The 26241-nt window shown below is 45.4% G+C and overlaps 1 protein-coding gene across 1 annotated transcript in view; it reads left to right on the top strand.

Moving 5' to 3' along the window:
- SLC4A8 (solute carrier family 4, sodium bicarbonate cotransporter, member 8) overlaps positions 1-12985 on the top strand; it is a 129018-nt gene extending 116033 nt beyond the window's left edge. Inside the window, exons 23-26 of the mRNA XM_012002467.1 lie at positions 922-1013; positions 2738-2833; positions 4312-10763; positions 11081-12985. Coding sequence (XP_011857857.1) covers positions 922-1013; positions 2738-2833; positions 4312-4324 — 201 coding nt within the window. The 3' untranslated portion in view covers positions 4325-10763; positions 11081-12985. The remainder of the gene's footprint in view (positions 1-921; positions 1014-2737; positions 2834-4311; positions 10764-11080) is intronic.
- Positions 12986-26241: the final 13256 nt, after the last annotated feature.

Here is a 26241-nt window from a genome sequence, read left to right as displayed (position 1 = left end):
GTGAGCCACCGCACCCAGCCAGCCTGATCTCTTTCAGCAGTGTTTTATAGTTCTCTTAGTAGAGATCTTTTACCTTATGGATTATTATTATTATTTTATCATTTTTATTTTTGTTTTTTTTTTGAGACGGAGTCTCGCTCTCTCACCCAGGCTAGAGTGCAGTGGCGTGATCTCGGCTCACTGCAACCTCCGCCTTCCAGGTTCACGCCATACTCCTGCTTCAGCCTCCCGAGTAGCTGGGACTACAGGTGCCCACCACCACACCTGGCTAATTTTTTATATTTTTAGTAGAGACGGGGTTTTACTGTGTTAGTCAGGATGGTCTCGATCTCCTGACCTCATGATCTGCCCACCTCGGCCTCCCAAAGTGCTGGGATTACAAGCATGAGCCACCACGCCCAGCCTACATTTTGGATTATTTTAAACCTACAAAGGTAGAAAGAAAAGACTTCTTATTGTTAATAATTTGTTTATTTGAATTAGAATCCAAAGAAGAGCCATATATTGCAATTGGTTGATATCTTTCTTAAGTCTTTTTGGGGGTTCCCTTTCCATTTTTTTAAAATTGGAGAAACAGGGTCTTTGACCTCTAGGGCTTCTCACCATTTATATTTTGCTAAATGTATCCCTTGGTGTCATTTGAAATGTTCTTCTGTCTGCTATATTGTAGTTAATTGGTCATTAGATCTAGAGGTTTACTCAGATTGACGTTTTCTTTTATTCTTTTTTGAATGCTATTCCACATATATAAATATCTGGTTGTCTCTCATTTTGTGGTAACTCAAATCTACGAAAGAACCTAATCATATTGTTTATAATAAATGTGCAATGAAATTAGGTAGAAATTGTGGTAGAAGAATGGTCTGGTGAACTTATGGTCTTACTTGGTCCGAGATATAATAATGTTTATTTTTCTTCCAGGAGGCCGAGAAAATGTTAGAGATTGGGGGAGACAAGTTCCCCTTAGAGAGCAGGAAGTTACTAAGTAGTCCTGGAAAGAGCGTCAGTTGCAGGTAAAACTTCCAAACACCAAGGAGTTTACTTTTTGGGTTATTCTCTAAGTGTTCTGGCTTTGTGGTGGTGGTGGTGTCACACATGCAGCTGCTAGCATAAAGAGCTAAACATTCCGCTTCCCAGTTCCATCCTGTGAAAATACCTTTTCCATCTCATTGTTTATTGAATACCTGCTATGTACCAGGCACTATATCAGGTTTTGGGAATCACAAGGAGAAGAGAGGTAAGAAAGTCAATGTACTGAGTGCCTCCTTTGTGCTGGGATTGTGCTAGAGGGTTTACTTATGTGTTGTCAGTTAACCTGTACTCATATGAATATCACTATCCACATTTGTATAAATGAAGAAACTAAGTCTTAGAGGGTTTTAGGCAGTTTATCCAATGTTACAATGTTGCTGAATAGAAAGATTAGGATTCAAACCCTGGTCTGTCTTCTATTCCTCAAACCAGTGCTCCTTCTGCCTTTCCTTGCCATCTTCCAAAGATGAAAAGGACGTGGTCTTTATTTCCAGAGAGTTCTCAGCCTAGTAGGCATGAAATTCCAATGCTTGGGCAAGCTTTTGGGGATAGGCAGAAATAGTCAATGTTAGCCTGGCTTGTGGCATCTGTAGTTCTGGGAGCAAGGGGGAATTGAACTGGGATCATGAAAATTACTTACTTCTCCCAATGATTTTAGCTCCTTTCTCTGTCAAACCTATTGCTCACCACAAATGACAGGAAACTAAATTGGTCCATTCATGGTTTTACTCCTGGCATCTTGTTTCTGAATTGGAAGAGATACACATAGCACTGTGTACCTCTAGGTACCATAGGCTGAAAAACCTAGAGGTCAAGAGGGAGCAGAGAAGGAAGAGAGCAGGATATCTGGGTCATTGAGATTCTGAAGAATTTATTGCTGAATCATTGAGTTGGTTGTGGTTTATACGGTGGGGGAAATTAGGACACTCTTTTTCTTAATAATAGTCTTGGTTCTTAATAAACTTTCTACACGTTGTTGTGGAAGGAGCTGTGAGCTTGATTTATCTGGTGGCAAAGTAGGAACAATGTTTCCCCTTTAACAGGATGCTGCCTCCTCTCTTGGCATTTTAAAAGGAGATAATCTGGCTTGCAGAAAACATCAAACTATTCTGTTTCTAGGAAATCAAGGGCTGGGTTCAAGGTCTTGATTCTCTACTTGCTGTTGTTTGACCTTGGATAGTCACTTAGCTCTGAGAGGTTTCATTTCTGCATCTTCAAAATGAGGATGTTAATAATCTTTGTTGCTATGATAGTTAAGATATTAGGAAAGTCCTTTGTGAACTATGAACAGAAGAGATTTGACTGTGTAAATGAGGACATGAATGAAAAGTGCCTGGCATACAGCTAGTGCTCAGTAAGTGGTAGTTCCTGATGCTACACTGTTGATAGCATAGCGTTGTCAGCAGCATCTCCAGTGAGGCCCTTTGGAGAAGTGCACAGTTGTGGGGGCAGGACTGGCTGCCATGTGACACACCAGCCCAGCTTTCAGCACCATCTCATGGGCCACCTTGCCTCTTCCCATTCTGACCTCAGTGGCTGCAGAAGAAAGATCAGACTTTATCTTGTTCCCAGAGTTCCTGAGAGCTGTTAGCTGGGTGGTCTCAAACCTCATCTTTTCCCTTCTGGTGGGGCAGTGATCATTATAGACTGTGATACGTATTTTATTTGTATGTCTGACAGTCACTGTCCTAATCGCTGATTTCAGATGTGACCCCTCTGAGATTAATATATCTGATGAAATGCCTAAAACTACAGTCTGGAAAGCTCTCAGTATGAATTCTGGAAATGCAAAGGAAAAGAGGTAAAGCGAACTGTAGCATCTGATTTTTATTTATTTCTGGCTTTTGACAATGGCAATATTGAAGGTAAAATGTGTTTTAGTTGTAAAATGGAATTTGTGTAATAAATGGCACTTCCAGGAACTGCTGCTAACTGCATAAGAATAGCTATAAACCTTTAAAAAGTAAGAATGTTTTCTAAATATTTGGTCAGAGTGTTTTAAGCAGCCCGTTTACACAGGTTCAAGGTCTGAATGGGATTATTTTGGCATATAAATTTGCTTTGCCTGTTTATTTCCTTTAATCCTCTTTCTAGTTCTCATTTCAGAATCTAAAGGGCATGTCTCTGGTTACTGCAACCACACTAGGTAGAAAATTGCTAAAATATTCAGATAGTGTTGATAGTACTGATACATTCTTTAACGTGTTTAACTTGTTACATAATGGGGACTAACAACAAGTAAAGATTTTTGAAATACTAAATTGTAACTGTTTTTTTTTTCTTTTTTTTCTTTTTTTGTTTTTTTGAGACAGTCACTCTCTGTCTCCCAGGCTGGAGTACAATGGCACAATCTCAGCTCACTGTAATCTCTGCCATCCGGGCTCAAGCAATCCTTCTGCCTCAGCCTCCCAAGTAGCTGGAAGTACAGGTGCATGCCACTCTTGCCGGCTAATTTTTGTATTTTTATAGAGACAACGATTTACTGTGTTGCCCAGGCTGGTCTGGAACTCCTGGACTCAAGCGATCCTCCTACCTTGGCCTCCCAAAGTGCTGGGATTACAGGCATGGGCCAGTGCACCCGGCCGTAACTGTTTTTCTGTTTTGAAACCAAATTCTGTATATCATTTGCTAATAGCATAGATCAACCTTAATCAGGTTAATGAGGAAAATGGAAGAACTTGAGGCATTTTTGCCTGCACTGAGGTAGGCTATATGCCCAAATTTCTTGAATAGTTTAGTCCAAATACCATTTAAGTATAAGTAAATAACTGAAGACAAAATCTGAGGCCTTCTTAAAGTCAACTGTTCTAGTTAAAAAAAATAAATAAATAAGCTGGGAATCAGGAGACCTGGTCCTTTGATTAATTCCATGTATAACTTGACAGACCACTGTTTCTGGCGTTCAGTTTACTCAGAAATGGAGATAATAATAACTCACTGCCCCACTCCTGAGGCTACTCTGAGGAGAAATTAAAGTGCTCTGAAAAGTCACAGCCACCAGTGGGTGGTAGTGGTGATTTATGTCTTCATCGAATGGGTTAAAATGAATCTCTGCTGAATGTGAGTGAAATATAGAATCTTGTTTCCTTCGGAGGAAAATCCAGGCAGCTGTCGAAATGTATAACGCACATGGTTATTTTTAGTTGAGAACTAGTCTACTTGTAAATGAACTTAAAATATAGCCAGATCCAAATTGTGGTGACATCTTCAAAGTATTGTGTTAAAAGGAGGAATGAATCATATGTTCCCTTTTTGTCTAATTGTAACACTTTTATTCAGTCTCTTCAACTAAGAGTCTTTGCTGGGATGGAAGATTTGGGCCGTGTGGTGCCTCAGGGAAGTTCTGGTTACAGAGAAAATGGCGAGTCTCTCAGAGAAGAAGCAAGACCAAGTCTGGCCCTGTCCTTGGTCATCTCAAAGCCATGCCGAAGCATTCAGTTATTTTTGGTGTGCGTTGGAGGGCATCCAGCTATCCCCATACCAGCAGCCAGTCACCAGATGTGAATGTGGAAGCAGAAGACCACCTCCTGTTGGTTCTTCTCCTCTTCTTCCTTCTTTTTCACTTTAGAACAGCCACCATTGAAGACCTAGCTTCCCATTTTCCAGACATTTTCTCTGAAATTCTCTGCTGGCCTGCCAAGCCATATGGATTCATTCTGCCGCTGAGGAGTCCTTCAGTGAGGTCCCTCTTCCTAAAGGATGGAGTGCGGAGTAGGAGGGGAACAGAGAGGAAATCCTCTCTGGCTCTCCAGTGCTTTTAGTGCCTGCAGGCTCCTAGGCAGCCCTGGGCCTTGGTTTGATTACCTCCCCTGGGGGATGCTGGTCAGACCCAGAGATTGTCAGGAGGTCAGCTACCAGGAAGATCCATGATCTGGGCATTGGCAGTGCCTGCCACCACAGCCAGAAGATGCCTCTGACCTGGGTGCATCTCCATCACTCCCTAGCAGCAGCCTGCATAACTGGCAAGAACCTTGGATGATACAAGGGCCAAGAAGGGACATTTGAATTGTGTCGCTTAGATAGGAAAAGGATCCCCGGAAAATCAACAATAAGTGAGGATGAGCAACTTCTCTTGGTTTTCACTGAGGATAGAGTAAGAGATTGAGTTTAGATTGCAATAGAAGGAATTAGTTTAGATACCAGGAAGGACTTCCTAGCCTGAAGATTTGTCATAGTGTCTGCTTTCTAGATACCTGGGAAAGATTTGATAATAGTTGTTTGTGAATAGAAAGGAGGATATGGTGTTTTTATTGGCCATTTTGCGGGACTCTTCGACTTCTTGCTGCTGTTTCTTGAGGATACATTCCAATTCCATCCTGGTGAGATCCAAGTGCTTACGTACTGTCTCCTTAACTGCCTTAGTAGTGAACGATCATCAGTTCAATGGACCAAAATCACCTTCAGCCATGTGGTTTCTTCATCATCATGGATTTCTTTTGGTTGACAAACATTCTGGCTCTCAGATGCAAAAAGTCACACTGGGAAATGAACTGTAAGTGGTGAAATTAGTTTTGATATTTAATTTAAAACTACATTCATGGTTTTTCTCTTCTCTTCTATGTTGCAATGAATGTAAAGTATTTGGGATCCAGTGCTTATAAATCTTTCCCTCCTTTGTGCACAGAATGTAATTAGCAAGCCCATCAGCACCCAGAGAATTCTATCATGTTAGTTTTCCATCCTGGAAAATCTTTGTACAGTGGGAAGTTCCCCAATGTGTTTTTCTTTCTTAGGTGAAGGGTTGGCTATATCACTTTATTGAATTTTGCATTCCTTAGACTTTTAAAGTATACTAATGTATTCTAGTCTTACTCTAAAGACCTTTGATGTTAAAGGAATCCTTCATTTATTTCATATTCCCTATCTCCTAGGGCCACAATTATTTTAATACAGAGATGATTTTCAAAATATTTAACAACTGGTACAGGACAGATGCCAACCACTCAGAAGGGATGCCTGCTGTAAACAAGCAGTATGTATGGTTGTACCAATGCCTATTGGCTGAACATTATGCTACTTTCAGATATTAAAATGATGTTCCTTTGAATCGTGGGTATTGTTCCTGGTTTGTCTCATTTCTATCACAAGGCTGTTTTGGAAACAGCCTTAGCTTCCTTTCATATATATATGGTGCAGACAGGATAGGTCATGCTTCTTTGAACCTATATGGGCATTAAAATCTTCATGAGCCAAAGCTTCACATTTTATCACTTTAGGATAGCTGTAGTAATTGTACTCATTTACCTACCTAATTGGGAAGAATTAAAAGGCAGCCTGTCAGGAGGATAAGCTTTCTTGCAGACTTTTCCCTTGTCCCTCTCTGGCTGCTTCCTTAAGCTTGCCTCTTTTTCATCCTCATTGTTCCCTGAGAACATCTCCCCTTTCTTGTCCTATCTTGACCCTCCCATCTTTTCCTGCCACCTCTCTGTGGGGAGGTTGATGACCATTTCACCTCTTTCCCTAGCCTCAGCACAGCTGTTAGGAGTGTATCAAAACTGGGTGAGAGTATCACTCAGAAAAATGCCTCTCCTAACACACTGTTGCCTTGTGCTGCCTTGACTGCTTGAGGGGAGGAGCCTTCTTTAACTCTGTGTAGTATGGGTATAGGACCACCTGTGCACTTTAGGGTACTTCTCGAGCTAGACCCTCCCAGATCACTGCGCCTTAGGAATGTTAGCTACTTTAAAAAAATACGATTTGGTGTGTTGTTGGGGCGAACTTGATGGGGGATTGTGAGTGAAGATGGGAAGGGATTTGGGTGGTTTTGCCATGAGGTGATGGTTGGGGTTCGGCAAATGGGTTGGATGATCCTGGCTCTGTGGGTGTGGTGCTCAGTTGTCTCCGTACAGTTGCAGTTCACCTTTGTGCATGGTGGTTACCAGTCACTCTCGGGATTGTAGGTCCCAGCAGTGGTTCCAGCAGCCTGCACAGCAAGTGTGAGGACAGCTGGAGGAGGGTCTGATATCCCTGCAAGTGATGCAGAATAAAACTTCCTGGCCGGGCGCAGTGGCTCACGCCTGTACTCCCAGCACTTTGGGAGGCCGAGGCAGGGAGATCACAAAGTCAGGAGATCGAGACCATCCTGGCTAACACGGTGAAACCTGTCTCTACTAAAAATACAAAAAAATTAGCCGGGCGTGGTGGCGGATGCCTGTAGTCCCAGCTACTCAGGAGGCTGAGGCAGGAGAATGGTGTGAACCTGGGAGGCAGAGCTTGCAGTGAGCCGAGATCACACCACTGCTCTCCAGCCTGGGCGACAGAGCAAGACTCCGTCTCAAAAAAAAAAAAATTCCCAGTAGGAGGTATCCCTTGATGGCTCTCAAATGCATGAATGATACATCAGTTTGAAGTTTCTCCAAGTTTCCATCAAGGATCTTGAATTTTTTCTCAATTATGCTTGCTAATGTGTCAAAGGCCAAGTACACTGCATCAAACTTGCCATCTATAGGATGCTAAAATTCTTTGATCAATCCAGTGTTTCAGCCAGTTCACTACTGACATCAGACTCAACTTTGTCCCCTCTCTTTCTTTTCATCAAGAGGTTTTAAGGGTAACCTCTTGAGTTGGAACTGTCTTGGAAGTGTGGCCCTCCTCTTGTGTGGCTAGAGAAAGAGATGGCACCAGGATCTCTTATGGCAAGTGCTCAAGGGGCATGGTTGGTTTTGTCTAGTCTGGTCTTTTTGGACGTGGTGATTTCCTCTCATCCTCGTGGTCTGACATTGTTTCTTACAGGATACTGGTTGTGGCCTTTGACTCATTAGCTGATTGTTGAATCTCTTTGTGAGGTTCGATTTTTTTTTTTAAATCCATGGGTCCCTATGGACTGTCGTCTGTTGCAGATGATGGTGATTCTTTTCTTTTTTTTTTGTCTCCAAGAGTTGCCTAGATGATTTCATGGGTCACTCCACATGATTGCAGGATTTCCCGTTGCTCATCTGTGAATGTTGATTGGCCAACCTGTCTGACCTTTCAGCAGATGCATCCTAGAGCTTAGTTTCAGGAATTCCTCCTGGAATTGGTTTTCCTTGGTGGTAATTTCTCGTGGTGGAGCTTGTTTCCGAGGCATGGTACAGTGCTGCAGAGGCAAGGCAAGGCTGTTGTGGTGATTTTCACAGCATCTGGATGGCAAATTGCCTTCACAGAGGGAAACCACACAGGACTGATGGCTTTCTCAAGGGATCTCCAAGCATTTCTGAATTTGGGGATTTCATTAGTTACTCCTGGAATCAAAATGAGTGCAGAGTCGTACTTTTTTTTTTTTTTTTTTTTTTTGAGACAAAGTCTCACTCTGTCGCCCAGGCTGGAGTGCAGTGGCACAATCTCATCTCATTGCAACCTCTGCCTCCTGGGTTCAAGTGATTCTCCTGCCTCAGCCTCCCAAGTAGCTAGGATTATAGGCATGCACCACCATGCCCAGCTAATTTTTGTATTTTAATAGAGACGAGGTTTCACCATGTTGGCCAGGCTGGTCTGAAACTCCTGGCCTCAGGTGATCCACCCTCCTCGGCCTCCCAAAGTGCTGGGATTACAGGCGTGAGCCACCACACCTGGCCTCGAAATCTTTAAGGAAGTTATTTATCGTCACAAGTGTTGTCATCTGTTATTCATGGGCCACTAGATGAACCTGAACCATTAGTGGTTGTCCAGATCCTCCAACTTTTTCAGACAGTATTCCAATCAGGGTTTTATGACACCAGGGTATCCCAACTTTTTTGCAACATAGGCAGAAACACCAAGCTGTAGGTAACTGATGTGTATGTCACTGATCCCTGCAGGAGCTTTGAATGTATTAAATCTGTTTTCAGCAGTCCTTGCATAGGTGTTATCTCTCGAATCTCTGTAAAGAGCAGTAAGAGTATGTAACGTTGCATGATATAATCCAAGCCTGTGAGCTGTATTATCTGGGATTGTTGGAATTTTGCATGTGTCTGTTCCATATCCCGCTAGTAACCAGCTTACATACCTTCCATCAGGTTGGCTTAGATGATCATCAACAGGTTGCCGTAGTGATGGTATGATGCTGGATGCAATCATTGTGCACATTGTTAATTTGGTATGGTGGTGCCACACATTATCACTGTACAGTATTAACAAGGCTGGAATATGGCCCTCTGCTGTAGGGGTTGCGGCACGTGTGACTTGCGCTGGAATAAGTAGGAGGCTTTCCCCAAAGGATATGGAGACTGATGTGTGCTCCATATCTTGAGGGGACCTGTCTTGGTTTCCTTTGGCAGGGTCTGTTAATTACTTTTGGAGGCCATGCCAACCCTTTTAAGCCATTCAATTTTTCTCAAACAATAGCCAGCCTTATTTCTGTTTCATCTCTGTGGTAGGAACCATTCCCTACTCTTACTCCCTCCTCTTGTCCAACTTCCACCAAACACTCAACCCGAGTCCTGGCTGCTTTCTTGCTTTGGTCTGTGGCTGGTGCCTATGGGGAAAGAGTCAGGGTGGGCAGTGTTTGGGGTAGGAAATAAGTAGAGGTGAAGCAGCAGCAGTGTGTGTGTGTGTGTGCGCGCGCGCACGTGTGCATTTGCATGTGTGTGTGTTGACAGATGAGAGTGTAGCAATAAGATTTCATTGTTACTACTAGTCTTTGTGTACCTAGCTGGAGGGACATTAACAAAATACGGCCATTCTCCCATCTCGGGGGTTCCCATCTCAGACTTCTCTGATAAGAGTAGTTTGAGAACAAATACAGATTCGTCTATGGAAAAAGATGTTTAAACTCAGTGTGAAGGAGAAAAATGTAGGAGTGGAAAGCAAGGCAGGTAGTTAGGTGATTTCCATGCCCACATTTGCTTGGGCCAGGGAAGTGGTGCACCTCTTTTATGACAATGGGAGATTTCAGAAACAGTTTGAGTGATGGCAGGCCAATGCCTGATAGGCTTGTGGTATAGAGGTAGGAAGGGAGGGAGGCCAGAGATTTGAGAAAGTGATGGTAAGTGGGATCTTAGCTCTAAATGAAAAGAACTGGACTTACTAAGTGGATGGATTACTTGCTAGCCATAACTTTTAGGGAAGAGTAGGTCTGGAGAGAAGGTGAAGACCAGCAGAAACATACTGTGAAATTGCCAAATATGTTTGGTTGCAGAAAACACAGCCTGGCTCTTTGTGGCTACGTGAGACTTCCAACTCCTGAAGACAGGATTGCCAAGAGATGTGTTCTTTCCACATATAGCTTCTGTCCCCATCTCTTTATGTGTAGAGACCTGGATTTGGGGTAGTGGGGTGGTAAACCATATATTTCCAAAAGATGGTGTGAAGAGTCACTGTTTCTCTTTGTCTGGGATGTGATTGGCTTTTGTTTTTTGATTTTTTTTTAAATTTTTTTTTTGCTTTTTTTGAGAAGGAGGCTTGCTCTGTCGCTAGGCTGGAGTGCAATGGTGCGATCTCAACTCACTGCAACCTCTGCCTCCTGACTTCAAGAGATTCTCCTGCCTCAGCCTCCCGAGTAGCTGGGACTACAGGTGTGCACCACTATGCCCAGCTAATTTTTATATTTTTGGTAGAGACAGGGTTTCACCAGGTTGGACAGATGGTTTCGATCTCTTGACCTCGTGATCCACCCGCCTCGGCCTCCCAAAGTGCTGGGATTATAGGCGTGAGCCACTGCGCCTGGCCAGTGATTGGCTTTTAAATTAATCATAAATGTTTGATAAAATTCTGGTATATGCTAAGTCCCAGGCTTGGTTGATATCTCAGACTATGATAGCTGTGACCTTCAAGAAGTCTCTGGCGGCCGGGCGCGGTGGCTCAAGCCTGTAATCCCAGCACTTTGGGAGGCCGAGACGGGCGGATCACAAGATCAGGAGATCGAGACCATCCTGGCTAACATGGTGAAACCCCGTCTCTACTAAAAAAATACAAAAAAACTAGCCGGGCGAGGTGGCGGGCGCCTGTAGTCCCAGCTACCTGGGAGGCTGAGGCAGGAGAATGGCATAAACCCGGGAGGCGGAGCTTGCAGTGAGCCGAGATCCGGCCACTGCACTCCAGCCTGGGCAACAGAGCGAGACTCTGTCTCAGAAAAAAAAAAAAAAAAAAAAAGAAGTCTCTGGCTTGGGGAACCTATAGTTTCTGGTTGTACAAAAAAGATAGTTCTTAGTCCTGCTTTATTTTCTACCCACTCAACTCTCCAGACTTCCCCCTTAGTAAAGGAATTCGTAATTCTCCCTGCATCTTCTCTATTGATTTCAATGTCCAAGTTCTGAATCTCTAGTTTTCCTGAAACACAGGAGCAGGCTTGGCCCCAGAGCCCCTGGCTTTTTCTATGAGCATCAGAAATACTATCACTATATTCTCTCTGTCGCTTTATCAGCTTTTCTAACTTTATTTTGTAAGGGAGTTAGCACCTGCTTCCAGGACTTTAAACAGTTGTTTTTGCCAGTTTGTTCCCGGATTTTCCTTGAACTTCTCAGGTTTCCAAGCCACATCCTAGCAGGGCATCCAGGAATCTTGCACTGAACTTCAGCCTTTTTGACTTTCTTCTGGTCATAGGTGTTAGGCCTCCCATTAGGTAGAAGAAGTCCTTTAAGCAGACCCGAAATGGCCAAATGAGACATCATCCAAGTTCCTCCCTCCTTTACTGTCTCAGCTTTTTCAATCACCCCTTTCTCCTCTCTGTTCTGCCTTTTCCTCAGTCTGTCAAGTTCTTTGGAGGAAAGAATTTCTTGGTCAGAGGTCCTAAAACCACCACCAGCTGGGGGTGGTGAGAATGGTGAGGAGTTGGACAGTCCCAGGGCTTTTTTGAAAGGGGACTTTATGGTTATTTCCCCTATTTAGGGTGAGGCACTAAGAATTCTCAAGCCTTCAGTTTCATCCATATTTCAGTTTAAGCAGAAGAGCACATTTCAAAGCCAAATAGAAATGATTTTCTACTAAGCCTATCCTTTATGATTCTTGGTTCCCTTGGTCTCTTAATATTAATTATAGAGAATGGGCAGTTGAGTCAGTTAGCATCTTTTCATCAGAAAGAAGGGTAATATTCATAACCAAAAGAGATGTAAAGGAACTATATTACTGCTTGAAGTGTGAAAAGAGGAAAAGGAGTGTTATGTGAACCTTTTCAATAAGTAAATTCAGAAAATGGAATGATTCATCCATAGGCATAATTCTTTTAGCAGATTCTGTGCTCAAAGGGAAGGGAATGGTTTCTGATCCTTCTGAAGAGAAAAGGAAGAGCATTTTTCTTAAACCTAACCCAGTTTCAGCATTGGAGAATACAGAACTTTTTCTTCTAGCTGATGGCATTAATATTTCTTGAGAGAGAGAACCCACCCACGGCACTTTTCTGAGCCCAGCAGAAATCAGCGGAGCTTGGGCTTCGCTTAGCAGGTTTGCAATTGACTTCAACATGCAGGCTTTTCACATGTGCAATAATGCTGGAAACAGAAGCACCAACCTGATTGTGCAATTACTCCTTCTGTAGAAGAGGCCAAAATCCTCCTCCTCTTTCCTTTCCCCCTATATTCACTCCTCCAGGATCATAAAGCCTCCCTCTTGTTTATCTGTGTCTGTCTGTCTGATTGGTTAGATTTGGCTGCCCTTCCAAGCTCATGGTGTCAGATGGAGAACAGCAACCTTCCCTCAGAAGGGGACAACTCGAGGTGCTGGTACATTTCCCTTGTTTTCTATGTTCTTCTTTCTAGTGGGTCTTATGTAGAGATAGAGATATTTTTGTTTTAGAGATTCCAAAGTATATATTTTTAGTGTAAGAAATGTACCCTCTCCACACTCCATGATGTAAATAGAACCAGGAATAAATGTGTCATTGTGATAATCCCATAGCAATTTGTGGTAAGAACAAGACCCCTTTCCCTCACCACCAAGTCTCATGGTCTGTGTCTGTGAACCAGGGCAGGTAATTGTGACACCGCATCTCATAGACCTCTGCCTGCCCAGATTTTTGTGTGCTCACCTCAATGGGTGAAAAATAAAGTCTGTATAAACTGTTTGCACCTGTGGTGTTCTTTGAGTCCAAATGAAGGGGCTGAGCCAATGCTGACCAATTTCAGAGCTTGTGAATGAGAGAGTGAAGATGGGGGAAGAAAGGCGTGGTGACTGCTGAGAGTGCCCTAGGAGGGATGTGTGCATCTCCCTGTGCAGAGCGTGAAGGAGGCTGTCAGGGCCTCTCTCATGGGATGGCTAAGCTTATGTTGGGGGAGCAGCACAGCCTGAAAAGAAAGCTCATTCTGAAGATACAACAGGCTGATGAGAGTACCTGTTAATATTTAGGGACTCCGCCTAGAAATTCAGATTTTAAAAATCTGCAGTCACTCCAGAGTTGGCTTTTTTGGGTGGGGGAGGCGTGTTGTGTTTCTCTTCCTCTCATATCCCATTGTTGGAGACTTAGAGAAGAGGCGGAGAGGGAAGCAATGGAGTGAGAGTAGAGCGGGCAGTGAGGGGGTGAAAGGAAAGAGTGGGGGAGCCCAGCAGCAGCTTTATTGAGTGCCAAGAAAGGCACCCACTGAGAACGTCCTGAACATGTGGCGCCACGTGGACATTTATTACACAGCCAGTGCCAGCACGGCCTGTGGCCTACAGACAGAGAGCTCGCTACTTCTGAGGCTTTTTGCTATCTTTTGGCTATTCTTTACCCCAGAAGTACGCACATCATGCCCTTTGCCTCACAGAGAGACACGCTTAGATCGCATTGAGTAGAGTATGGGAAGGCCGCTCCTGCAGGAAACAGAAGCCAGTTCTGATGCCTGGGACTGTGGAGGGGCTCGGGCATGGGGCAGAGAGATGACATGTGTCATTTTCACACCCAGGGTTGTTAAAGATTCCATTAATTGATCAGGGAAAAGTGCTTAGAACAGCACCTGACTCATGGTAAGCACATAGTAAGCAATAAAAAATTCGGAGGTAGGTGATTCCTGGGTTGGTTAATTCAGCAGTAATCCTGTTAGGGCTCTGGTCAGCTTCTCTGCAGTTCTCTTGGGCTTTCCCCCTCATAGTCACAAAACGGCTCCTGAAGCTCCAGGTGTCACATCTGCAGCACAACTTCCAAATGCAGATAGGGTGAGGGGGTTTTCTAGCTTCCCCCATTCTCTCTCTAAAAAGGGGAAAATCTTTCCCAAAAGGCCACTTTCCTCCCATGTCATTGGTTAGAACTGAATCACATACTCATCTCTAAGATGGGAAAATGTGGATGGGATTATCATGTTTGGTTTGGACCCATTAGACGCAATCCTGTGGGGTTGGGCCCATCTTCCTTAACCATTTTGCGACTCTAATACTTGTACAAAATCAGGGTTCTGTTATCAAAGGATAGGCAGGAGTTGCGAGTGATTACATGTCCCACAGTGACTGCCAGTGGACCCAGGAGAACCTGCACTACGGGGCCTCTGCAGAGCTGGAGCCAGAGTGTAGAGGGCCACGAACCTCAGCAGCAGGGATGCTGGGAGGCCAAGGAACTCCTCTGAAGGTCAGTGGAGAGATTTCTAACCCTTCAGTACCTGAGTCCCACTCTACACCAATTACATAGACTCTCTGGAGGGGAGCCAGGTGCCAATATCTGTGAAACCCTCTCCAGATGATTCTTCTTTGCAGGCAGGATTGAAGGTCAGCTGCCATAATGTTGCTTCTCTGCCTTGACCAGGCTCTTCTGTGTCTGCTTCACTTCCAGCTCTCCACTCTACAATACTGAGCTCTGCTACAATGTCAGTTTCTCCTGCCTAGACTATCACAGCCTTAACCACCTCCAGATTCTTTCTGCTTCAACCCCCACTCTTCACAGCTTCATTGCCTCTGTATTTCCAAAGTGAGATTCCCAAGACTGAGAATGCAATTGCTTGTCATTTCTCAGCAGGCCACACTGTAGGTCCCTGGCCAGCCTATGGGTTAGGGGCCTTTGGGACTGAAGCCACCTTTGGGCCAACTGGGGAAGAGTGAGAGTCAAGTGATAAAGAGTATGGCAGGTGAAGGGTGTTCCTTGTCAGGGTTGCGACTTCATTTCCCCTAGAAGGAAACAAGGGCAGAGAGACATAGTAATGATGTGTCTAGTTGTCTTAGTGATGTCCAAAGGCTGTTCCCCGGTTACAGACCTGGCTACAGAATTACCCCTTTTACCTTTTACTTGTGTTTAATTAATTAATTTTGCTTGTGTCTAATTGGTTTGGACCCATTAGTTTGGTTTGGACACACAGGCACATACTTAGAAGAACAACCTGCAAGTCACTGCGTCGCTCCCTGGACAGAGCACGCTTTCCATGGTCACGCTTGCTTGTGATGTCCGTGCTCACAGACAGAGGGAAGCACAGAGCCTCCCTGTCCAGAGGCTGAAGGCATGATTGAGGCCTTTAGCAAGAGATGGTGTATCATATATAACAAGCCAATCAGGAACAAATTTGCCTGAGTTCAAGTCCCAGCTCTGCCCCCATAGCTGTATGCCCTTGGGCTACTTGCTTCATCTATGCCTCAGTTTTTTCACCTGCAAAATGGGAGTGATAATACTACCTACTTTATAGGGTCAATAAGGAAGAGTCAGTGAATTCACACGCATGCTAAGGCAGGCTCCTCTCCATGTGCCCTCTGAGCCTCCTCTGGTAGCAGCAGGCCCTCCCTCCTCTGGCCCTTGTGATGCTTGGATTTGCAGCTGTGTGGTGGAGTTGACCCCTAGAGTCCAGGGGAAAGGAGGCATAGTCACTGTGGCCTTTGTCTGTGTGGTTATAGGTATTAACTCACAGGAAGAGAGAGTTTGCTCGGGCTCCTAGTCTACGCCAAGTTCTCCAGCACAACTTCCACCTTTCATCTGGAGTTAGGGAATGTTTGCCTGGTAGGAAGATCATTAGTACTTTATTTGGCCATTGATCTTTGGTGTATATGGAGGGACTGGAGGGTGGGAGTGGAAATAGTGCTATGGTCAATACCCCTAAAGGGTAGTGACCATTTGTCTATTATTATTACCACAGTCCCAAAGCCCCTCCACTCTCTCAGAAATTACACAATGCATTATCATCACCAGATTTCACTAATAGCCATAGTGGACAAGGAGTAAATGCCTTGGCCTTCACTACCCAGGCTAAACAGTAGTAAAACAGTTTTCTAGTAATGTTGAGCTGTGGGATTCCAGCACTAGTTTTGAGTCACAGGGGCCTCCATGTCTAGTTTTATGTTTCATCATCACAGTCATCATCATCAAAGGCCTGCTTTGGGCATTTCATAACCTATCATGCAGGGTTGAAGCACTTCACTGAGAGAATCACTGGCAGTAGTGGACAGCACCTGGTTGTGTGTGTGTGTGTGTGTGTGTGTGTGTGTGTGTGTGTGTGTGAGATAAGCATGTCACAAATACTCTTCTCTGATCTAATCTTCACCATACATGCAATGGGTACTGTTCCTTCTACAGATGAGGAAACTGAAGCTCAAAAAGGTAAATAAGTCACTGAAGTTCACATAGCTGGTAAGTGGCAGAGCCCAGGGTGAAGCCATGTTTGTTTGTTTTGAATCTGTGCTCTCAGCTTCCCCTCTCTACTGACTCCGTTAAGGGGTCTGACTACGGGATTGTGACTATGAAGGCTGCTTCTAAAACACATACCTGATATGTAAGTTAAAGGGCGTATTGAAAAATAAAACAGTAGAGAAATGTGAAATTAGAGAACATACCAGTTACATCACTTGTAAATAGCAAGAGAAGTTGAGAAAATGAATAAGAATTCAAATTCTTCTTCTGGAACAATTCAACAAATTCACATTCTAGAATTTGTTCCAGAAAGTATTCACAGGATTTGGTAGATATGCCACTTTTTTTTTTTTTTTTTTTTTTAATGAATGAGCAAAGAAAGTCATCCCTGCTCCTGAGCAATCCTGGAAAAGTTTTCCCAGGAAGAACATAGGACTCATTAAGATGTGAAGAACTCAAGCACTGATGAAATATTTTGGTAATTTAAATAAATAATTGTCACATCATAATTTATTGCATCCCTTTCCCTACCTCGTGTTCAGGGAAACCGTGGTTTCACTCTACCTGACAGTGGTCAGACCCCCACAGAGAGCACTATGGTCTATTCAGAGGCTGCTGGAAAAACAGAGAAACCCAAAGCTTGCCCTGAGGAGGACTTGTTGAAGGAAATGGCAAAGAGATTCAGGGAGTCATGTCAGCTGGATGTATCTCATCACTGTCCTCAAAATTCATGTTTGAGGACATGAGTTTTGAAGGGCATGGAGGTGAAATGAGTTTTCTGAGGTTCCACAACTGAACTCACATCAGAAACGAGATGGTATATGCAAAGCACAGTGGTGAGGCCTGTGGGTTCTGTAGCATCAGGGAAGGGACTCTTTCAGAGACAGGAAGGCCTTCAAAGAGAAGACAGGGTGGGAGGAGGAAAAGAAGTTATAGGTTGGGTCCCACAGGCGGGATGACAGTGAATTGACTGGTTTGCTTGCAGTTAAGGGTTTTGTATGAGGAAGTAATTGTGCTTAAAATAGGAGACCTGGGAAAGAAGACCTTAAATGCCAGGTTATGAGGTGGGGACTATCCTGTAAGCTCTAAGGCACCATCATGTGTGCTCATTGGCATTTTAGAAAAATTCATCTTGTAGCAGTGAGGGAGAAGAATTGGAGGAGGGAAAAACTTGATGTAGCTAGGCCACGGCAGGGCAGTGGCAATGGAGAGGAAGAGGGAAGGTAAGGAGACAAATGAAGAAAGAACAGACTTGGAGCCCATGAGTGACTGGCCGTGGGGGAAGCGCAGGTGGAGTAAAACAGCACCCTGATGTCATGCATCTGAGAGAAAAGCTGTCATGTGAAATAAAGATTAAGCTCATTTGACAGAGCTCCAGAGGATGTAACCAAGACCAACTTATCTTCTGGGAGGCAGATTTGGGCTCAGTGTGAGGAACTCACAGCTAATGCTGTCCAAGAATGGAATTGGCTGCCCTGGGACCAGCAAGTACCCAGGGTTGAGGATGCCAGGAAGCTGCACGTGTGGGAGGATGGACTTGAGGGCCCGTGACTTCAAGACAGGGACAGAGAGGGCACTGCAGACAGACACTGCCTGGGAGCAGAATGAGAGATGGGAGGGTGGTGACGAAGGAGTGGGTGGGGAACAGATGTCTTCGTTAGGAGGAGGGAGCAGACGGGTGCGGGGAAGAAAGCATGGGTGGGATGAGGCTGGCTGTGGCTGAGGCCCAGCGGGTGGATGAGGGCCTCAGCACTTGGAGTCCCCACTGCTCGGAGGCTGGATCTTTGAGTGACATGGGACCCAGGTTTCGTGGGTCTAGGTTAAAAACAGAGTTTCATAAGAACACAGGAAACTATTTTCATGACTGTCCCGCCTCCAGCTGCGATCGTAGGACCTCCAGACTCTCTTAAAAGTCCCTAGGGCGGAATGTCTGACCTCCTTGTTACAGGCTCCAGTTCCAGCTCTCTGTGTCATCCCCACTGCTTAGCAAGACCCTGTGCTGCCACCGGCTCCACCACCCATTGCCCACATGTTGTGCCACTCCACCCTGCAGTGGGCCAACACCCCTGTTTGCAGATGGCATTGGCTCATGGGGGACCTGAGTGCAGCAGTGCTGAGCTGTTTTCCCTGATCTAGGAGTCAAGAGCCTTTTCCCCCCACATTGAGGCACCCTCTGCCAATGGATTCCCACAGCTAAGGTGTCAAGATTTCTCCAATGGGTTAAAGGGAGAGAGTTCATTGCAAGGTGGCCATGGCCTGGAAGGCCCAGGTCCCACAAAGAGGACCAAGCAGGTTGACCCTTACTGCTAATTCTCCACCCAGGTCCAATCAGATGTGGCCAGTGTCAGGGTCAGGCAGATGGCAGAGGCTGTGAATGAGGGCTGCTCTTAGATGGAGATGTGGGTAGGACCGGCAATGAGTGTCATCTCTAATACGCTTTGAGTGCTCGGGATATGCCAAATGCTGTACTTTAAGTGCATAATTCATCTAACCCTCACGACAGTAGGCATTGTGATTCCTTTTTTGCAGGTGTGGAAACTGAGGTTAAGAACAGTTAAGTATTTGTATGATGTACAACCAGTAGATGGCAGAGCTAAGATTCCAACCTAGGTCTGTCTGAGTCCAAAGCACATTTGTGCTTAAATATACATCACTGTTATGACCATACTGGTCCAGCTGGTCTAATTTTCTAGGCCCAGAAGACCACTTTGAGAGCTGGGTATTTGGTTTTGCCATATCTACACTGACTTGTCTATTGAATCAATAAATAATGATGGAGCACATGCTTTGTGCCAGCCCCCATCCCTGACACTCAGGCCGCAGTGGTGAACAACTCAGGAGTTTCCAGTCCAGAAAGAAGCAACAGAAATGAGTACATTACAGTGAGGAGGAGGCTGGTCTCACCAATACACAGTGCAGAGAGTCTTTGTAAGGGACCCCTAGGCTAATGATTGTCACACAGCCCTGGCCGGGGCAAGTCAAGAGACAGTTCTGGTTCTGGTCCTCACTCTGCTCATTACTAGCTTCAGTTTGCTTCTCTGAACTCCAGTTTCCTTATGAGGGGACAGACTGAGATGGTTTCTAAGCTGTCTTCCCATATTCCCTGAGTCTATAATGAGGGCAGGAATTGCTTGGCAGGATCCACCCTGGGCCTTAGGTGTGGTGAGTCAGGAACAACAGAGGTGTGACGAGGATGGAAGATTAGACAGATATGAGTCCAGGGAACCATGCTTAGGACCAGAGACATCCAGGAGAGTCCAGGCAAGCTGAAGTCTGGAGTCCAGCAGGTGAGAGCTGGAGGCAGCAGCATCAGGAGGAAGAAGCCCCTTACAGGACCTAAACCCTCAGGGACCCTATTAGGGCAGGCTGGTACCCATGTCCCTGAGTGCTCGCCCGGCTCTGGCATATTGCCATTGATGAAGTTCCAAAGTAAAGGGTTCACACAGTCTTCAATCCCTTGCCCAGAGAAGGGGACAGCTTCGTTCATCTTATCACTCGGTCACAGACACAGCTTTGCCTGTCCTTTAATGAGTTATTGGAAAAATCTAACCAGAGAGCATCTGCATTATGTTACTGCAGAGATAAGTCACACCCTCAGACGACACCGTGACCTTGCAGATCAAATCCCTGGAACCAGAGTCTTCATCCCATGGGCAAAGTCCCAACCAGGAAGGTGGAAATGAAAACCCATAGAGGAAGGAGAGGAGAGGCCTGTCTAGGCCTCCCGATCAGCCTTTCATTGTCTCCATGACAAATAGCTCACTGCCGACATCGCACTATGGTTATCTCACCACCTGCTTTGAAGAGGCAATGGAAGAAATCGAGCCTCTGCCTCTGGGTCCCATACTTCCCACTGCCTACTCCAGCACAGCCCCTCCCTATATCTTCAACTACTGGTTCCTCCCATCCATCTCTCCCCTTGCACAGGATAAACATACTAAGGGCGTTACATGTCAGGGAATGCTCGGGAGCCTCGTTCTCCTTGTCAAGCCCCAGCTCCAGATCTCCCCCGGTTCCTGCTCACATTGACCCTCACAGTGCATGCCCAGCAAGTCTGCCAGCTTCTTTTCCCTTTTGCCCATTGCTCCTGTCCTCCCCAGAGGACTGGAATTGGATATGGCACGTGGATGCTGTTGGGCTAGACATCGTTTCAAATAAAATATACATTTTGTGGAGCACTATATAGTAGGTATAATTACAGATGAAGACACTCAGTCTCAGAGAGGATAAGTAACTTTTTGAAGGTCACACAGTTATTAAGCAGCAGATCTCCTTCAAAGCTCTTTTTTTCTTTTCCATCACATTTGTTTTTTATTTATTTATTTTTTAGCTGGAGTCTTGCTCTGTCGCCCAGGCTGGGGTGCAGCCCAGCGTGATCTCAGCTCACTGCAACCTCCACCCCCGGGTTCAAGCGATTCTCCTGCCTCAGCCTCCCGAGTAGCTGGGATTACAGGCCCTTGCCACCACGCCCGGCTAATTTTTATATTTTTAGGGTTTCACTGTGTTAGCCAGGCTGGTCTCAAACTCCTGACCTCAAGTGATCTGCCTGCCTCGGCCTCCCAAAGTGCTGGGATTACAGGCATGAGCCACCGCACCTGGCCTCCACCACATTTATTTATCTCCCAGAGCCTCCTGCCCCACCAGCCAAGGAGATTTTGTCTAGCTTCAATTTCTGTATCTTAGGAAAATAAGTAAACTTTTTATCATTCAAATATACAATTATTATTATTACTATTTTATTTTATTTTTTGAGACAGAGCTTCACTCTGTCACCCAGGCTGGAGTACAGTGGCATGATCTCGACTCACTGCAACCTCTGCCTCTCGGGTTCAAGCGATCCTCCTGCCTCAGCCTCCTGAGTAGCTGGGATTACAGGTGTGTGCTCCCACGCCCGGCTAATTTTTGTATTTTTAGTAGAGACGGGGTTTTGCCACGTGTTGGCCAGGCTAATCTTGAACTCCTGACCTCAGGTGATCCACCCTCCTCGGCTTCCCAAAGTGCTGGGATTACAGACGTGAGCCACTGCACCCAGCCACAATTATTTTATAATATAACTATGCTTTTCCCACTCGATTCTGTTCTTTCACCACCACCCCCTCCCAGAGAGGCTGCTGTGAGCATTCACAGGAAGAGATTCTCGCCACCCGCACCCCAGCTCCTGAGGGCCATGAGCTGCCTTGAAGTGGTGTGATTCCACCTGGGCAGGAGCCAAGATTCCCCAGTTCTCAGCCAGAAGAGCACATCCAGAAAGAAAGGTGTCTGCCAGTGCCTTCGACAGGCACACACGCAGCTTTCAGCTGTAACCACAGTCACAGCACAAGAGAGCAGAGCTTCCAGGGGCCCTAGCACGGAACACAAGAGCTCATCCTTCCTGTCTCCTTAGCCTGAGCTTTCAGGGTCAGAAAGCACCCAGGTTTCCCAGAAAGCAGCTTCTCTTCCATTCAATTTGGCCAGAACCAGAGGGGAGATAAGGCCTGGCTTCTTCCTTCATGGCATCCTTTCTAGATGCAGCATCTTCTCTGACCCTTGAAACTGAGGGCAGTTATTGCTATTGCCTTTCTAGAGATAAGAGTATTCAGGGCCAAAAGACCAGTGAATGCTGTCCCTGCTGTACCTCGATGCCTCCTGCTTAGGTGTGATCATTTTCTCACCATTTCCTTTCCAAGTGGACATTTACCTGCAATTTGTTAAATGGGCCAATTTTTTAAAAAATCGTAAGAACGAGGTACAGAACTGTTGTCCAATATGCTATTTACTAGCTACATGTGGCTATTTAAAATAAAATTTTAAAGAATTTCATTTCTGAGTCCCACCAGCCACATTTCAGGTGCTCCATAGCCGCATATGGCTAATGACTGGTGGATTGGATGGCAGTGGTGACAACATTTCCGCCATTGCAGGAAGTTCTAATTGACAGCACTGTAAATACTTAGAAGGTACACAAAATTGTAATATCAAATACAACTATAAAGATACTCATTTTCTTATTGCTGTAGTAAGAAAATTACCACAACCTTAGTGACTTCAAACAATACACACTTATTTATGTATGTATTTTATTTTATTTTATTTTATTTTATTTTATTTTATTTTGAGACGGAGTCTCGCTCTGTCACCAGACTGGAATGCAGTGGCGTGATCTCGGCTCACTGCAACCTCTGCCTCCTGGGTTCAAGCAATTCTCCTGCCTCACCCTCCTGCGTAGCTGGGATTACAGGCACCCACCACCACGCCCAGCTAATTTTTATATTTTTAGTAGAGAAGGAGTTTCATCATGTTGACCAGGCTGGTCTCTATCTCTTGACCTCGTGATCCACCCACCTTGGCCTCCCAAAGTGTTGGGATTACAGGCGTGAGCCACAGAGCCCAGCCCACCTTTATTATCTCATAGTTTCCTTGGATTGGGAGCCTGGGCGCGGCTCAACAGGGTCCTCTGCTGAGGGTCTCTCAGGGGCTGCAGTCAAGGTGTCAGCTGCGGCTTCTGTCTCCTCAGAGGCTGGAGGTCCTTTTCTAAGATTCTGGAAGTTGTTGGGAGAATTCAGATCTTTCCGTCTGTGGGCTGAGGCCCTCCACTCTCAGAGACCACTGGTCTCCATGGCCACATCATGGCATGGCTGATAGCTTCTGGAGGCCCAGAATCCAGGCACAGACTTTCTAAATTTCAAAATATTTCTTGAAGTTCTTATTTCTCTAAGCGCACGTGTACTATGCTCAAACAGCAGGTAAGGCTGGGCACGGTGGCTCATGCCTGCAATCCTAGCACTTTGGAAGGCCAAGGCAGGCAGATCACTTGAGGCCAGGAGTTCAAAACCAACCGGGCCAACATGGGGAAACCCTGTCTCCACTGAAAATCCAAAAATCAGCTGGGTGTGGTGGTGGGCACCTGTAATCACAAGTACTCCAGAGGCTGAGGCAGGAGAATCGCTTGAACCTGGGTGGCAGAGGTTGCAGTGAGCCGAGATTGCACCACTGCACTGCAGCCTGGGCAACAGAGCGACCCTGTCTCAAAACAAACAAACAACAAAACAGCAGGTAAACCCCTTCTGGAGAGAACCTCTTATTCCTGGACCCTTTCTTCAAGAACTCACATGGTTGGGTCAGGCCCTACTAAGATAATGTCCCTTGTGATTAACTTACAGTCAACAGACGAAGGCCTGTAATTACACCAGAAAAATCTCCTCACCTTTGCTGTGTAAGGTTCATAATCACGGAGTGGCATCCCATCGCCTTTGCTGCAGTCTGTTGGCTGCATCTTACAGGTTCCACCCACACGCGAAGGGAGGGAGTGTACAAAGGTGTGGGCACCGCAGGATGGAACCACAGGGGCCTTCTGAGCCGTCCGCCTAACAATCAGGTTTAACAATATGAAAAGAAGACAATCGAAATCCATGATTCTACCACTGAAGGAAACCACATCTTGATACATTTCTTTCTAGCCATTTTCTGAGCTTATTTCTGTTTACATTATTAAAATCATGCTGTATGTAGCACTTGAATTGATTTTTTTTAGCTTTATTACACTATAATCATCAAAAATCACATAAAGTGAACAACTAGATGCTTTGATATATGTATACCTTGTGAAATGATCACCACACCAAGCTAATTAATATATCCACCACCTCACATAATTGTCTTACACATTTTTTTTGTGGTAGGAATCTGGATTTTTTGGCCACTATCATGTCATCAAAAAGTCACTACAAACATCATTATTAATAACTGGATAACATCAAGGGATACACAATGACTTATTGAACCAATTCCCTATTTTTGGACATCTGCACTAATTTCTAATTGCCTGTTATCAAGATTGTGACAAACATCTTTGTAAGTAAAGGTTTTTCTGTCACATCATTTCTTTAGACTAGATTCGGTAATGGTAATTGTTTGTTTAAAGGATATGCCGATTTGTAAAGCTCTTGATACTACTCTTGAACTAACTGCTTTCCCCAACAGAACCAACGGGTTCTCCGCCTGCAGGGAATGGGCGTGCCGTTTTGCTGCAGCAGGAGATGATTTGGACTGCGTGGGTTTTGGTTGAGTAGAGATGATCAAGCATCCCTGAGCAGGCTCTCCAGCTCCCCGCCAGACTGAGTCCCCTCATTGTCCCCCCAAACCCCCAAAACCAGGTAGGAGTAGCCCAGATGCTTCATCAGCCACCAGGAATTGAACAAAACCTCTACGGAGAAGTTCAGTGTTTCCCCAGGCCAGAAAAAACAACAGATGCCAAGCTGGGCTAGGGCCTCCTCCAGGCACCGCAACATTGAGAAAAGAAAGAGTGGGTTCCTACTATGAGAGGTTTACCTGATGTTTGAGAATAGTACAAGTGCACTTTAAGACAAATAGGAACTTCAATAAATATATTGGAATTTAGAAAACCCGGCCGGGCATGGCAGCTCATGCCTGGAGAATCCCAGCACTTTGAGAGATTGAAGTGGGAGGATTGCTTGAGCCCAGGAGTTCAAGACCAGCCTGGGCAACATAGCAAAACCCTATCTCTACCAAAAAAATTTAAAAATTAGCTGAGCCTGGTGGCACACACCTGTAGTCCCAGCTACCCAGGAGGCTGAGGCAGGAGGATCGCTTGAGCCCAGGAAATTTGAGGCTGCAGTGAGCTATGATTGTGCCACCGCACTCCAGCCTAGGTGACAGAACATGACTGTGTCTCCAAAACAAAACAAAACAAAACAACAAAGAAAACCTGTGCCTGGATTCTGGGGAATTGCTACATTTTTCGGGGGGAAACCCGCCCACACATATCACTAGTTTATTTGAGGGCAACCTCCCCCTTCCATCTTGAGGTTGGCATCATGGAGAGGAGAGATTTGCTGTCTCAGTACTGAGCATGCTGAGGACTTCCTTTCAGCTTCAGCTGTACAGGTGAGGGGCAAAAGCAAGGCCTGCCCAGCAACCACTGGTGAGCCTTTTGCTGGGTCCCAACTCCACTTCCATCTGGCCACGATCTCAGCTCCTCATCCCAGCTCTGCCACTCACTAGCTGCATGACCCACCCTGGGTAAGACACTTCCGCAGTTTCGTATCAGTTTCCTTCTCTATAAAAGCAGGAAATGAAGGTCACTTCATTTCATCCCTGTCATTTTATGATATATTTGAAATTACTTTGCTACAATGCAATATATATATATATATATAAAGAGAGAGAGAGAGCGAGAGAGAGAGAGAGAGTGTGTTTAACGTTTATTTTATGGTGCATAAATATCATCCCAGTGGCATTCACAGAGACTGGGCCTCTGTGTTTAATCCACAAGCATTTCTTGGGTATGAGCAGAGCTGCTGCTGAGCTGAAATACAGAAATGATGCAGAGGAACAGAATCTGAGGTGCTGGCTCTGCTGAGGGAGTCTCAGGGACTCTAGGACCTCTTGATCTGCCCTTGGGTGTTTTCCTCTTGAATTCCTGTTTCCATCCTTACTGCTGCCCTCACCTGCTTCTCAGACTTCAGACTGATCTGTCACGGCTCATCGATTACCTGAGCTGAGCATCAGTATACCCTGGGGAAAGTCAGGCTTCAGTGAAAGCAAAGCTCCAGAAGTGTTAGCAGGAAAGCTCAAGAACATAGGGGAGTGTGCTCGCAAAACACGGGGCATTCCTGAGGACACAAGGCAAAGGAGGGCATGAGCCTGGGATGGGATGGGCATATAAGAGTAAGAAAGCACAAGGGCCAAAAGAGGTTCTGAGGGCAGGGCTGGTGACATTTGCTGCTCTCCCCAGGACACTCAGCCCGCAGAGCATCAGGAATGTGCCAGGAGCTACAGGCAGGGGTTTGGCGTGGCAGTGAGATAAT

Source organism: Mandrillus leucophaeus, unplaced genomic scaffold (genome assembly GCF_000951045.1).
Source record: "Mandrillus leucophaeus isolate KB7577 unplaced genomic scaffold, Mleu.le_1.0 Scaffold118, whole genome shotgun sequence".
Lineage (NCBI taxonomy): Eukaryota > Metazoa > Chordata > Mammalia > Primates > Cercopithecidae > Mandrillus > Mandrillus leucophaeus.
This window is presented reverse-complemented; position numbering and strand designations above follow the sequence as displayed.